Genomic DNA, 14082 nt, shown 5'->3' with positions numbered 1-14082 from the left:
TTCATCCTATTTGTGTCCACATGCATGCAGATATACACAAATGGAGATGTACATACGTGCATATCTGCACAGACATGTGTACATACACACAGATGTAGATATACAAACAAATGTACATACACACACCTATGCAGATGTACACAAAACAGAGGTAGACACACACACACAGATGTAGATGCTCATATAGAGACATACACACACATACACAGACAAGTCCTTTTGCACATTATTGACAGAATAGATAAAACTGCAGACTGTATCACAGCTGAGAGTTCACTTTTGTAACAGACACAAAATTATCCTTGAAGAAGTCAGGAAGATAGAGGCAAAGCCAGTCATTGCTTTTTTATTGACATTGAGGATTTAAAATCAGCCTCCAGTCTCTGCTCAATCTCTTCAGTTCTTCCCACAAGAGACTTAAAATCATCCACCACTTGCCAGAAAAAAAACACCCTCTAAGTGTGTGTGGATCAATGAGCAGCGATTAAATCTCCTGGCCTTAAAGATACACAGTGGAATAATATATTGTGCATTATATGATACAATGCTCCTGTCATAAAGCGACACATCTTCTGACATGTACATGAGCAATGCAATCAGAGATCCCTCATGTATATAAACATTGGGACCAATAATTGTTTGATTAAAGTAAAAAAGATACAGTTTTCTACAATTTCTTCTTACCTAAAGAGTGTGCTGCTGTGGTTTTGGAGCTGAAAAATCGTCCCAGCCCTAGGTCCCCCAGCTTGACTGCTCCTGTTGCAGTTATGAACACATTTGCTGGCTTGATGTCTAAGAATGAAAACAGAGAGTCAATCAATAATGAATGAGTGGTTTAAAAGAGAAAGTCGTGAAGTCTTCATGGTGATTGTGTTATACTGACATTTGTTTACGGTCTGTATATTATCAAAAGGTTTATTTTTGACAGTTACTTTGTATCACTTCATAAATATCATAAATAATATAATTTTCATCCCCTAGTCGCAAGCTCAGAATAGGTTGCAATTTCCATGACTCTGATTGTAATGTATAAAGAAAACTACCAACAGACTGAGTTACATAATATCTACAGTATTGCATTTTCTTTATATTCATTCAAAGGACATGGGCATTGTTGGCAGAGCTAGCATTTGTTGCCCATCTCTGGTTGCCCCTGAGAAGGTGGTGGTGAGTTGCCTTCTTGAGCCACTGCAATCAGCGCACAAGTGAATTCCAGGATTTTGACTCACAGGGCCTATATCATTCACCCATTTTGCTAAATTGCTGTTAACAAGTTTTGAATTGCATTCTGAATCATGTAATAACCCTGCTTCCAGTCACTTTCAGTCATCTGAGTCAGTTGGTTTCACAGATCCATTCCTCAAAGTGAGAAGGCACCACTTCTGGATATTCTGTAAACAAATCTGTTGCGATGGAGCCATAGCTTGGAGCATGATCACTTTCATTTAATGTGTAAAAAAAGCCAAACCTCAGTCCAACTGTTAGAACAGAATTTATGCATTAACTGCTCTAGGCTACTTGTGCAATTTGAAGGTGAGAAACTAGTAGCCCTTTTAAAAATAAGAGTGCATTTCTTAAATTGTTCATTGTTCTTCCACCTGGTATGTAGAATACGATAAATTGCTAGTAAGCAACTGAAAATGTCAGAAATATTCAAGAGGATGAAAATTGGTCTCCAAGTCCATTTACAGGCATTTCTGTTGTCATGATATATTTCAGGATTTGAACACAGAAAGGGCATCATGAGTCACTGACTGAGAGTCTTCTTCATCCTGACAGAAGAATATTATGCATAATAATAACCCAGAGCAAAAACAGAGTACAATGGTCTAAGCAGGAGTCAGGCAACTGAGAATGCAGAACTCTCAAAACAAATCGGAACCTGCACTGGCTTCTGGATTGCATCTTAGGACATGTTTGTGTGGATAAAATACCTGAAGTGTTGAGCTTGTTTCATTTTCCACTGGGGCCACCGGATAGCAATAAAGAGTAGGAACCATGGCTGATTTCTCTCCCCTCCAAGGGCTCAGGATGTTGGCACCAGTTCAACCAACTCATCAAGAACACAGATCAAACATGGGTCTTTCCTGATTGAATTTGCTGAGTCCCAAATTGTGCTGTGCACTTACCAATTCAGGCAGTTGCACAGTTAACATTGGGCCAGAAGAACACAACATGAAGAGATTTTGAAGTCATGATTGTCGATGTTTTTAACATCAAGCTATTTCCATGCATTGGATTGCTGAAAGATCAATAAGTCAGCTGTTCAGCCTGGAAAGACATTTAATGGGAAATCCATTACTTTTAAAATACAGTGATAATGGGAACTGCAGATGCTGAAGAATCCAAGATAATAAGGTGTGAAGCTGGATGAACACAGAAGGCCAAGCAGCATCTCAGGAGCACAAAAGCTGATTCCCTGAGGTTGGTCCGGAGGGAGGAGGGTAACTTCTTCAGGTTAGGCATCCCTGGAAGAGGCTTCGCAGTGAGTTTAAATTGTATCAGTGATAATGGGAACTGCAGATGCTGGAGAATCCAAGATAATAAAGTGTGAAACTGGATGAACACAGCAGGCCAAGCAGCATCTCAGGAGCACAAAAGCTCCTGAGATGCTGCTTGGCCTGCTGTGTTCATCCAGCTTCACACTTTTAAAATACAGTCTGAATTAGACTGAGGGGCTACTCAGTAATGTAATGGTTTTACAACTAAGTCTTCTAAAAAGATTTGAAAATTAAATGTAATTGTCAGCTTGCTCGTCAAACACAGCAAAGTAACCCACGGCAGGAAATTCCTTTAACAGAACCAAATCTTCAGAGTAATTAGTGGCTCGTGGAACTTGATGAGTATCTAATCATTCACCACAAGTAGATATGCGTAAAACTGTAAATGTGATCTCTGTCAAAGCCCTTTATAATTTTGTTGCACAGTGTTCGTAAAAGGGGATTTTCCCTGGGGGAGACTGTATTGGCAACTTCCAGCTTCTCTAAGCTGAGTGAGATGAAGACTGACACCTGCACTGTTACTCACATAAGCACAAAGGGTGATCATAGTTTATACAGTTTAAAAAAAAACTTAGCGTTCCCTGAGAGTTTTAATCAGGCTTGAATTCCTCTTTAAATTCAGGCAATGTAGAACGGGGAAGCACATTGATTCTGTAGTCAGTCACTGTACATCACTGAATAAACAACCCAGAATTAAATGATGCCCTGACTTTCCCCACTAAGCCCTCTGTGACCAGATACCAAGCTAATCAAATGTGCATGGTGTCTTCAGTCATTATGGTTGGAAACAGAAGTGTCTATAACATGGGACATTCCCTGAGGACCTGTAGCCTGCAGCTACCCACTCCCCACATACACACAGACAGACACACATACACACACGTCCCGCATGATCAATAAAGCAGAGTCACAAACAGCTTTTCTTAATTTATCCTGTGCTCCTACAAAACTGAACTCTAGTTTTCGATGGAAAGGAATGCTTTTTTTGTCTTTTTTTTACCTCTGTGCATCACCCTTCGGGAGTGCATGTGTTCAACTGCACTGCATAGCTGCACAAAATATTTCCATATCGTTCTTTCTGGGATTAGCCTCTTTTGCTTTTTGAAGTACTGTGGAAATAATGAATAAAAGATGCATGAATAAACAATGAGATTTAGACTCCGGCACTATGACTCCAGGAACAAGTGCCATTCATGCAGCAATTGCTGAAATGTTGCATAACAAAAAGCATTATTTATACTTGCATTACCATTTAACTCATTCCTTCCTCCACCAACATTTGGTGCTCTGCTGATTTCTAATTACTTCAGTGAACCATTCTGATTAGTATCTGTTCTCCGGATTGGTCACAAATCCTTAGTTAGCAGAGGTGAGATTAATTAGGCTGCATCAATTAAATGAACCAGCTCTAAAAATAATCAGCATCTGTGAGGTTTCATTTATAAATTCAAAGCAGCCAAGAAAACGTTTCTCAAAACAAATTATTTAATTATTTTAAAGGGATTTTAAAACCTTGCGGATGCCAGAACAAGCTCATTAACATTTTTTTTGGCCATTTTAATAAATTATGTACCTCATAATTGCTTAAATCTAATTTACTCGATTGAATGTGACTGTTACTGGCATTTGTGTGGCCCAACCAAGTAATGAAAAAGATTACCTAAACAATGCATTTAGGCCATAGGATTATTTGATAGAATAACGAACATTGAGCAATGAATTATGGACCTTTATGGTGTCATGTGTCAAAAAAGTCCTGTCTTTCTATATGGTACTATGTCTACAAAGTATTGTGTCTATACGTGGTACTGTGACTAAAAAATAATGTATCTATGTAGTTCTATTTCCATATGGTATTGTTTGTTTGAATTATCCCAGTAATTGTAAATGTGACTGTCCAAAATTAATGTAGGATCCCAAAAATCAATCACCTGGCTAACTATTATATTACAGAAATCTTTCTTCTCAATTTTCCTGACCATCAACTTCATTTAGCAGCACAGGTGAAAATCACAGAATCCCTACAGCGTGAAAGCAGGCCACTCGGCCCATCAAGTCCACACCAACTCACTGAAGAGCATCCCAGCCAGCTCCAGCCCCCTAATTTATTACCGTAACCCTGCATTTCCCGTGGCTAACCCACCTAGCCTACACATCTTCGGACTGTGGTAGGAAACCAGAACATCAAGAGGAATTCCACACAGATAAGGTCAGAATGTGCAAACTCCACATGGACAGTTTCTGGAATTGAACCTGTGTCCCTCATCCTGTGAGGCAGCAGTGCTAATCACTGCACCACCATGCTGCCCAGAATGCACATTTCAACTATTAGTGGATTCAAATTGGCAGTATTGGAAACAAATATGAAGTTCCACTCTATTTTAATTAAGGCATTAACCATTTTATTTGAATGCATTCTTAGCTGATAAGCACACTATCATCTCAACTCCTTAACTGAAGCAACTTCAGTTCCATCCCATTTAAGGCTACAGATTCCATGTATTGTTCCTGATCCTGATGGTTGAAGAAAACATATTGTGCAGAGCATTCAATTGCTGAGCTATCAGGCAGCTCACATTAACTAGTGCCAAACTAACTTCCCTTTCCCCCACCGCATCCCAAAACCAGCCCAGTTCATCCCCTCCCCCCACTGCACCACACAACCAGCCCAGCTCTTCCCCTCCACCCACTGCATCCCAAAACCAGTCCAACCTGTCTCTGCCTCCCTAACCTGTTCTTCCTCTCACCCATCCCTTCCTCCCACCCCAAGCCGCACCTCCATCTCCTACCTTCTAACCTCATCCCACCTCCTTGACCTGTCCGTCTTCCTTGGACTGACCTATCCCCTCCCTACCTCCCCACCTATACTCTCCTCTCCACCTATCTTCTTTTCTCTCCATCTTTGGTCCGCCTCCCCCTCTTCCCTATTTATTCCAGAACCCTCATCCCATCCCCCTCTCTGATGAAGGGTGTAGGCCCGAAACGTCAGCTTTTGTGCTCCTGAGATGCTGCTGGGCCTGCTGTGTTCATCCAGCCTCACATTTTATTATCCCAAACTAACTTAAGCACACTTACCAAACACTCTCTAACTAAGTTAATATCATAAACGACAAAATAAACTGAAGGGGGACTGCCTATCATAAATGCTTTCATCACAATATCAAAAATGCACATTTCAACTATTAGTGGATTCAAATTGGCAGTATTGGAAACAAATATGAAGTTCCACTCTATTTTAATTAAGGCATTAACCATTTTATTTGAATGCATTCTTAGCTGATAAGCACACTATCATCTCAACTCCTTAATCTGAACATATTACGTGGATAATTTACCATGCTACAATAAATCAATCCAATATTTATAAATGCTCTTGCGCCAAAGTAAATGTAAATAATTAAAGTGAAAAAAAATTACTTGTGCTATTCTATAAATATTATTTTATTTTGTATTGAAAATTATTTGTTCAATGGCAAACTGGACTTATTCCGATTTCCCTTATTTTTCTTTATCTTTCATGTGCTGGACTAGGTTCAATACTCACAATGGAATAGCTATTTAAATCAGCTGACATTTAACTAAAAGAGAACCTAATTCCTCATTTGGTTTATGCAGTAATGTCCCAGGAGTACCAATCTGTAATCCTTCATAAATAATTCATTAAAAAGACAACACTGTTGAAGGAAATTTGACAAAGCGTTTGTTGCATGCAGTTGTTACTTGATAATCTAGCCATGTTTGTCACTGGCAAATTCTGCTGGATAAGCAAATCGTATTTATTGGAGGACAATTATTTCATGCAGGGTGTTATAATGACTCAAAATTTGTGGAAATCTACATTAACAAATTTCAATTAAGCAGCTAAAACTGAAAACAGTTTCATTTCTGACCTCTCCCCCTAGTACTACTATGGGTCAGAAATTGCTGTCTGAACTAATACAAACGCTGATAAGTGGCAGCTAGAAAAATAGAACATAGAACAATGCAGCGCAGAACAGCCTTCGGCCCTCAATGTTGCGCCAACCTGTGAACTAATCTAAGGCCATCCCCCTACACTATCCCATCATCATCCTTATGCTTATCCAGGGACTGTTTAAATGCCCCACATGTGGCTGAGTTAACTACATTGGCAGTCAGGGCAGTCCACGCCCTTACCACTCTCCGAGTAAAGAACCTGCCTCTGACATCTGTCTTAAATCTATCACTACTTAAATCTATACAACTACCATGTATTATTTCACTTTGTTCAATCAAAAATTATATATCCCTGGCATACCACCAGTACTCTGCTAAAGATCTGGGTGCTTGACTGTGGCCAGAATTTAAATCCTTTCCTCTGGTCTCACTGAACCTTTTTTCTCACAGAATATATTTTCCTAGTGAGTTCCAGACAGGGTACCTGAGGAGAAAAAAAAATAATCTGAGGAAGGGTTACCGGGCCTGAACCGTTAGCTTTGTTTGTTTTCCTTCACAGATGCTGCCAGACCTGCTGAGCTTTTCCAGCAACTTTGTTTTTGTTCCTGATTTACAGCATCCACAGTTCTTTCAGTTTTTATAAACTATCTAAAAGATGGTTCTGATATCTGGAACATCTCACACTGTAACCTGGAGATTTTAGAGAGGAGCTTGTGAGAAAGAAGATGTGGTGAATAGGTGGACAGATAGGAATCTGCCTGAGAAAAATGCGAATATTGTTTTACATGATGAAAGTGTCTATTGAAATGTGACAACACTGAGGGCATGCAATATGACAGGTAATGGGACCCTGTGACATGCCATTGTAGCAGTTTCACCACTCTCTTTTCTGATGCCTAGTTTTCAGCAAAGAGTGGAAGAACATACAATTAAGAAAATTATAAAAAAAAGTTCACCTATTTTCATTTCATTAGGAAACCATATAAACTCTCCATTTGTCCTGATGTGTTGTCACACAGTCAAATTTTTCAGGAAACAAACACAGGCTGAACCATCTAGAACCCTGAATGATGTTGTGGGAATGTGGTAGGATCTTATTAGAAGTCACAGGATGGGGCTTGTCCTGGCATTGGGAGCATTCAGTCACATCTTCAGCCAGAGGCCTGGATGTTCAGGTGAGATTCTCACTAGGGTGTGGATTATTGGTTGTTGTCGACCTCATTAAGTATCAATCCCACCTTATTAACATGCAGTTTCCTATCCTACCACCCTCAGAGAGGGAACAAGAGGATAATAATTCCCGACATGAGAGTCAGAGGGGAACCTGGTGACAAGGACTGAAAGAAGCAGAAATAACTCTTTTTCTTGAATAACTTTGTTTTTTGAGATGAAAGGAACAACAAGAAATTAGTATAAAAAAGGAGTTACAACATCATGTGAATTGACCATCCCTGAGAAGGAGGTACATAAACAAGAGATAACAAAGTGCAGAGCTGGATGAACGCAGCAGGCCAAGCAGCATCAGAGGAGCAGGAAGGCTGACATGTCGGCCCTAGGTCCTTCTTCAAAAAAGTGTCTGGGCCCGAAATGTCAGCCTTCCTGCACCTCTGATGCTGCTTGGCATGCAGTGTTCATCCAGCTCTATACCTTGTCATCTCAAATTCTCCAGCACCTACAATCTCAGGTACATATACAAGCTGTTTATAGAATCTCTACAGTATGGGGGAAGGCTATTTGGTCCACTGTGACCATAACATTTCTGTGAAAAGTATCCCACCCATCTCTGTAACCGTGTAAGTCACCTAACCTGCACACTATGGACAATTTAGCATAGCTAATCCATCCAAACTACATACCTTTGGACTGTGGGAAGAAATCAGAGCACCTGGAGGAAACCCACACAGACAATGTGCAAACTTCGACAGACAAGATAACAAAGTGTGAAGCTGGATGAACACAGCAGGCCAAGCAGCATCTCAGGAGCACTTGGCCTGTTGTGTTCATCCAGCTCCACACTTTGTTATCTTGGATTCTCCAGCATCTGCAGTTCCCATTATCTCTGACACAACTTCAACAGACAGTTGCCTGAGGGTAGAATCAAACCCAGGTCACTGGCACTGTGAGGCAGGTGTGTTAACCACTGAGCCACTGTGCTGCGCCCCTGTTTCCTCAGAGAGGAGAGAGGGCACTTATTTGATAATCTCCTGTCTCATAGTAAATGATCTGCCTGCACAAATAATGTTCTGAAGTAAAGGGTGCCATGCTTTAAACAGACAGCTAACCCCAAATGTATCAAGGAACAAAGGAGCTATTTCTGATGGGAAGGCAAATTGCAGACCTGAGGCCTCTGCAAGTGTAAGCAATATTGGGGAGGACCGAATCTAAAGGATATCAATAATCACACTGAAAACTTGGAAGGGAGAAAACTGAGTAAGAATCGAACACCAGAACAACTCAGCAGCAGAACTTCAAAGAACAACACTACAGAAGGACCGATCCCTGAAAACTGCCAGAGACAGACTATTAATTGAAATCCTGGTCAGATTTCACCATTAATCAGGTAATTGCTAAGTTGGGTTACAAGTTATACTTGCTTACTTGAGTATTTCAGTATTTGATAGTGAGATTTCTTGGTATGTAGCTGAATTGAAGTTAGTTTACCCACAACATATACCACAGAAGGCAGTGCATTTCTACACTAGGTTAGATCTCATTGCACAATTGTGGGAAATCTCTGTAAACAGTATTCTTCCACTTTCTAAACGTGAATATTTCTGTATTTATGTACCTTCACTTTCACTGGCTTGTTTTAGTTCAAAGCCTCGTTACAATCTTATATTTCTCAAAACAGATAGTATTTATTGAAATATAAAACACATGTTCTGAATGTTCTGTTTGACTTATAATCAGAAACTAAACAACAGGGGAGAGAAATGTGTGCTGTATTCAGTGCATGAGGAGGGTAAAATAATGGGGAAATTTGCATGCCTCAAGAAAATGGGATGGAAGTTATTGCTCATGAATAGAATGTTCCCCTTGGGTTCCTGTGCTGCGGAATATTCACTCTGCAATGTCAACAGAGAAGAAGAGATGTCTCTTCCTCAATGTCTTGATAGCATGTGGTAGAATGACCTTCCAAGCCACAGCATTACGGAACAAATTGACAAGATGACTTTTTTGGTTCGTCAAACCTCCCAGATTTCTTTACACAAGAAAATGCAACCGACAGACTGGTATTAGAGTGCATTCAACATCACCTGAGGAGCACACCCTTTGTGCATGACACTAACCTCCATTAATATGCCTCACATTTGTGCATAATAATTGCAATGTGCATACCATCATTATGCTCTCTTCTAAAAAAAAGTTCCTTCTCTGGGTCCCAATACGTTTCTATCACATATTCTGGGACTTCAGCCTGTTGTCTCTCAAACCCAAAACGCTCCAAGATATCTCCACCTGACTGTCATAATAAAATCCAACAAGTGGCTCATGAAATTCCAATGGAAGGTCATTTAGGTATTAGAAAAACACAGTCTAAAATACAAAAACGTTTTAAATGCCAAGAATATAAAAAGATGTAGTCAAATTTTGCAAGGCATGTTATACATGTCAGGTAGTCAGGAACACCCTCTCCTCCTCAATGAACCCTATGCTTTTAATTTCAATACCAGCTTTCGTAGAACCATTTAGCAGGGTCTTAATAGATTTTAAAGAACCCATGACTGAAACCAGGAATGCAAACCAGCAGTTATGGATGTTTCCACAAGATTTCCTGAAGCAGTACCTTTAAGAAAAATACTGCAGAAATGATCATAGGATAGTTTAGTCCAATGTTTAATAAGATGTGAATTACACAAAGAAATGCAATCAGAGCAAGGATCAAATTTGATGTTGGAAATTTTCAAGGAAATAATGGCTAGTTTGAGAATTTACAAAGTGTACATTTTTGATTTATAACCTACATTCTCTAGGTGCATTTGAAAAATAACATCAAAATTTGAAGATTATGATTTGAGCTTTTGTAAGAATTCCAAAATGGCAGTGAATTCCTTCGTTAATATTTGTCATTAAGGATCTTCCTAATGACTCCACAGGGTTTAGTCTTTTTGAAGTAATATATAGTGAGAGGTGAAGTGAGAGGCGCACTTAAATTAATTAAAGATATGTCAATAAACCTAAACTCAGAAACAACACTTAACATTTATATCTCAAATTTATGAGTGAAGCTAACCGATACGTGAATTAACTGGAAAACTGGAAAGATTTGTGGGAATAAGCCAGGAAAAATGGCTGTGACAGTTCATGAGGGTCATGGGGGGATGTGTTACCTATAAAGCAATACCCTTATAGATGCAGTAGAAAGAAATTAGCTCAAGTGAGGAAAGAGATTAAGTTCATGCAGACAATGTCATAAGTCGCTAGAGCTCACCTATTATGATGGTGCTGAAATCCAATAGGTCATAAAGATTCTATATTTATTTTCATAACATTAATGTTTTGGGGAGTTGTAGGATTACAGCTAAGTTTGTATTATATTGAAATAGATTAGTTTATTCTATTTTATCTTAATTTATTTTGTTTAATAAACTTCTGACTTATTGTTACAACCAAATATGCAACATTGTGTGATTGTGTTTCAGTAACAGATCATCTTATTAAAACCAAAACTAACAAAACATGATCTGTCGAGACTGATTTCAGTCTTGGATCTGACCTGTGCAGTAATAACATCAGCCAGGAACATTACAATAGGCATTATGGAAATAAACGCTACTGTTGGTTGTTTTGCCGCCTCTTATGAAAATGCCTGGTGCTAGGATCACAGCGGATTGTTAAGAAATTGAAGTGATGATGTTTGGATAGCAACTGGATTTTCACACGAAGTTGGTACCAGCTTTAAAAGTCACTAGGGTCTCAGAGTAGCATAGGGCTGCTCTCTCATTATACAGAGGTAACTGGTGGTGGTTTGACCGGAGAATGGTTAAACCTCAGGTTGGAGGCAAGGTTGAGAAGTTGGGACTTCCATGGTAACCTCAGCCAGTGTGGAATCAAACCCAAGCAGTTGGTATCAGAGATAATGGGAACTGCAGATGCTGGAGAATCCGAGATAACAAAGTGTGGAGCTGGGTGAACCCAGCAGGCCAAGCAGCATCTTGGTCGATATCACTGTGCATCACAAAGTAGATGTAGGTGTTCCCAGCAAATTGTTATTGTTCATATTCCAATATCAAATATCCATAAGAGGAGAAGGCCCAAATTTTAGCATGTGCTGCAGACTGGAATGACAAATTGATTGGATCAGACAAAATTGATCCAGCCATAGTAATTCCGTGGAATGTGAAGCTGGGTTCTCACTTGTTACGACAACATCTGGAAGGGTGAGTAAATGCCTCTCTTTCGCTTCTGAGACTGGTTATAAGAGACGTTGAAATTATTTTAAAAGATGTGATTTTTACCAATTCAGCGTGTACTTGACCATGTGTATAGCTATATGAAGAAATATGTCAGAATGATCTCTTGAGTAACCAAAATTAATGAGTTAGTTTTATTCTATATTCATTCGAGTAAAACGCAGAATTTATTAAGATGATAAAACCCATTCCAAATCTTGCAACATACATACTAGCATGCAAAGGAGAACCTGTTATAGATTTGGAGGAGGGGGGGTTGTGGGAAGTTGAAGAATGGTAAAACCAATAGCTAGAAAAATGTATATATTCCATGGTTCCTTTGATGGCCCTAAAATTCCCTCAGACATTTTTCTGCTGATGTAAGCTGTCTGTTCATATAAGCCTGGGTGTTGTAATACTTCAGGTTCCTTTTAATTTGAAATTCTCTATCTCTGTGATGTATTCTAACTTGTAACGGAGATGGAGCCACAGTTTAAGAGAAAACTATTGAGAAGCAGCTAGTGCTACTATTTCACACTGCATACTTTTTTTTCATGTTACTCCCCCTCTGTAACAAGCATACAAGCCAATAAACATTGCTTTTCACAAGGGAGAACTTCAATCGTGTGATAGCTTTCCATTGGCTCACAATGAGGGCAATCTTTATTTAAAAAGGAGTTCTCCCACTGTCAAAGCTACCAAGATGCAACTGAAACAAATAGGCAAGTTTTCAATATTCTTTTACATAATGGGTTTAGGTAGGTTTCCTTTGTCACTAGATGTTCCTGCAGATGAGAAAGCAGTTGTTTATTGCCTAGAAGTTATTCTTTCAAACCACTCATTTACTGGCAAATGTGAAGTTCTGCAGGGGCACAGTCCAGACACATCTCCTGTTAATCTACGATGCAGGATTTTACAAACTTGGCCAGTCTAGTATGTCTGGCGATTTCTGCAGCCATTTAAAAACACGGTTTCCTGGTTCATTTAAAAGCATTTTCTTCAAAACAAAAATCACAGGTTAAAAAAAAATCAGTTGATGGACTTAAAGATTAAAGATATTACAACTTGGTGTCACACTGATCACTGAGATGACTGGTGTAATGTCAGCTTTCAGATACTAAAATCACTGAATTATTTAAGAGAGTGAGGTAAAAGTCTCAAGTGCTGTTGCTGTCTCACCTTGCAGTCTGTCAACCTGCTGCTGAGGAGTGAAAATTCAGGTCTTTACAAAGCTTTGAGATAGTAAGAGCTGCAGATGCTGGAGTCAGAGACAACACAGTGTGGAGCTGGATGAACACAGCAGGCCAGGCAGCATCAGAGGAGCAAGAAAGCAGATGTTCTGGGTTGGGACACTTCTTCAGAAAAAATCTTTACAAAGCTTCCCATATTGCAAACCTGCAACTTCTGATTCCCTCGATAAACAAAATCAGCAGCTGCATGGGAGATCCACCAGCTCCACATTCCCCTCCCAGATGGCACACCATCCTAACTTAATGTTACACTGTCGTTCCTTTAGTGCCACTCGATCAAACTCCTGGAACTCCTCCGTAACAGCTCTGTGGTTGTAACTGCTGCCACAGTTCAATAAGCTGGCACGCCAACAATTTCTCAAGGGCAATCCAAGAATAGGTGATAACTACTGGCCTTGTCGGTGATGCCCACATCCCAGAAGCAAATAAAAGAGGTCACATCCATTTTAAACTGTTTCTAAGACAATGACAGCAATAAGCACACAACAGCAGATTCTGAAAACCTGGCAAAAGAAGTCATTAGACGAACTCGGCAGCCCTCTCAGTCTGCCATGTTCTTGTACATTTAGAACCAGGTTCTGTGGATGTTGGTGACGGATTTCACCTTGCCAGCTCTCTGCTTCCATACTGTAGTATGGTGCCCCTTAACATCAAATGTGGCCAACTTCCTTCTGTCTGCTTCATTCAACATGAGTGTCAGTGCAGCAACAGTGAATTTGGCAGTGCATGGGCGAGAAGGTGAGAAGAAAGCTTGTTAAATGGTTAATGCAGCCCTTTAAACAGATGCAGTAGACACACCTCCTCAGGCAACCCACTGTATAGCAAAGGTTGCACAGAATTGGGAGAATATGCAAATCCCTAATATTGGGATTGCAGGCAGCAGAACCAGTCTTCCCACATAGTTTACCCCGATTTACATAAAATCAGTGCTTTGTAGAAACAGAAGCAATCAGACAATTTTGCATTGTAGTTGGGATGTATTGATGGACAAGACTCTAACTGATTCATGATCCTAATCTACCA

At 39.7% G+C, this 14082-nt stretch overlaps 1 protein-coding gene across 8 annotated transcripts in view; it reads right to left on the bottom strand.

The window, feature by feature from the left end:
* Positions 1–14082, bottom strand: part of LOC125465563 (serine/threonine-protein kinase Nek6-like) — a 269602-nt gene that overhangs the window by 79226 nt on the left and 176294 nt on the right. For all 8 annotated transcript variants that reach the window (XM_048559236.2, XM_048559234.2, XM_048559235.2 and 5 more), the window contains exons 6-7: positions 3502–3610; positions 685–792 (exon numbers count right to left, since the gene is read on the bottom strand). In XM_048559236.2, the coding sequence (XP_048415193.1) occupies positions 685–792; positions 3502–3610 (217 nt within the window). The remainder of the gene's footprint in view (positions 1–684; positions 793–3501; positions 3611–14082) is intronic.

The sequence above is a fragment of the Stegostoma tigrinum genome, chromosome 29 (assembly GCF_030684315.1).
Source record: "Stegostoma tigrinum isolate sSteTig4 chromosome 29, sSteTig4.hap1, whole genome shotgun sequence".
In the NCBI taxonomy this organism is placed as follows: domain Eukaryota; kingdom Metazoa; phylum Chordata; class Chondrichthyes; order Orectolobiformes; family Stegostomatidae; genus Stegostoma; species Stegostoma tigrinum.
This window is presented reverse-complemented; position numbering and strand designations above follow the sequence as displayed.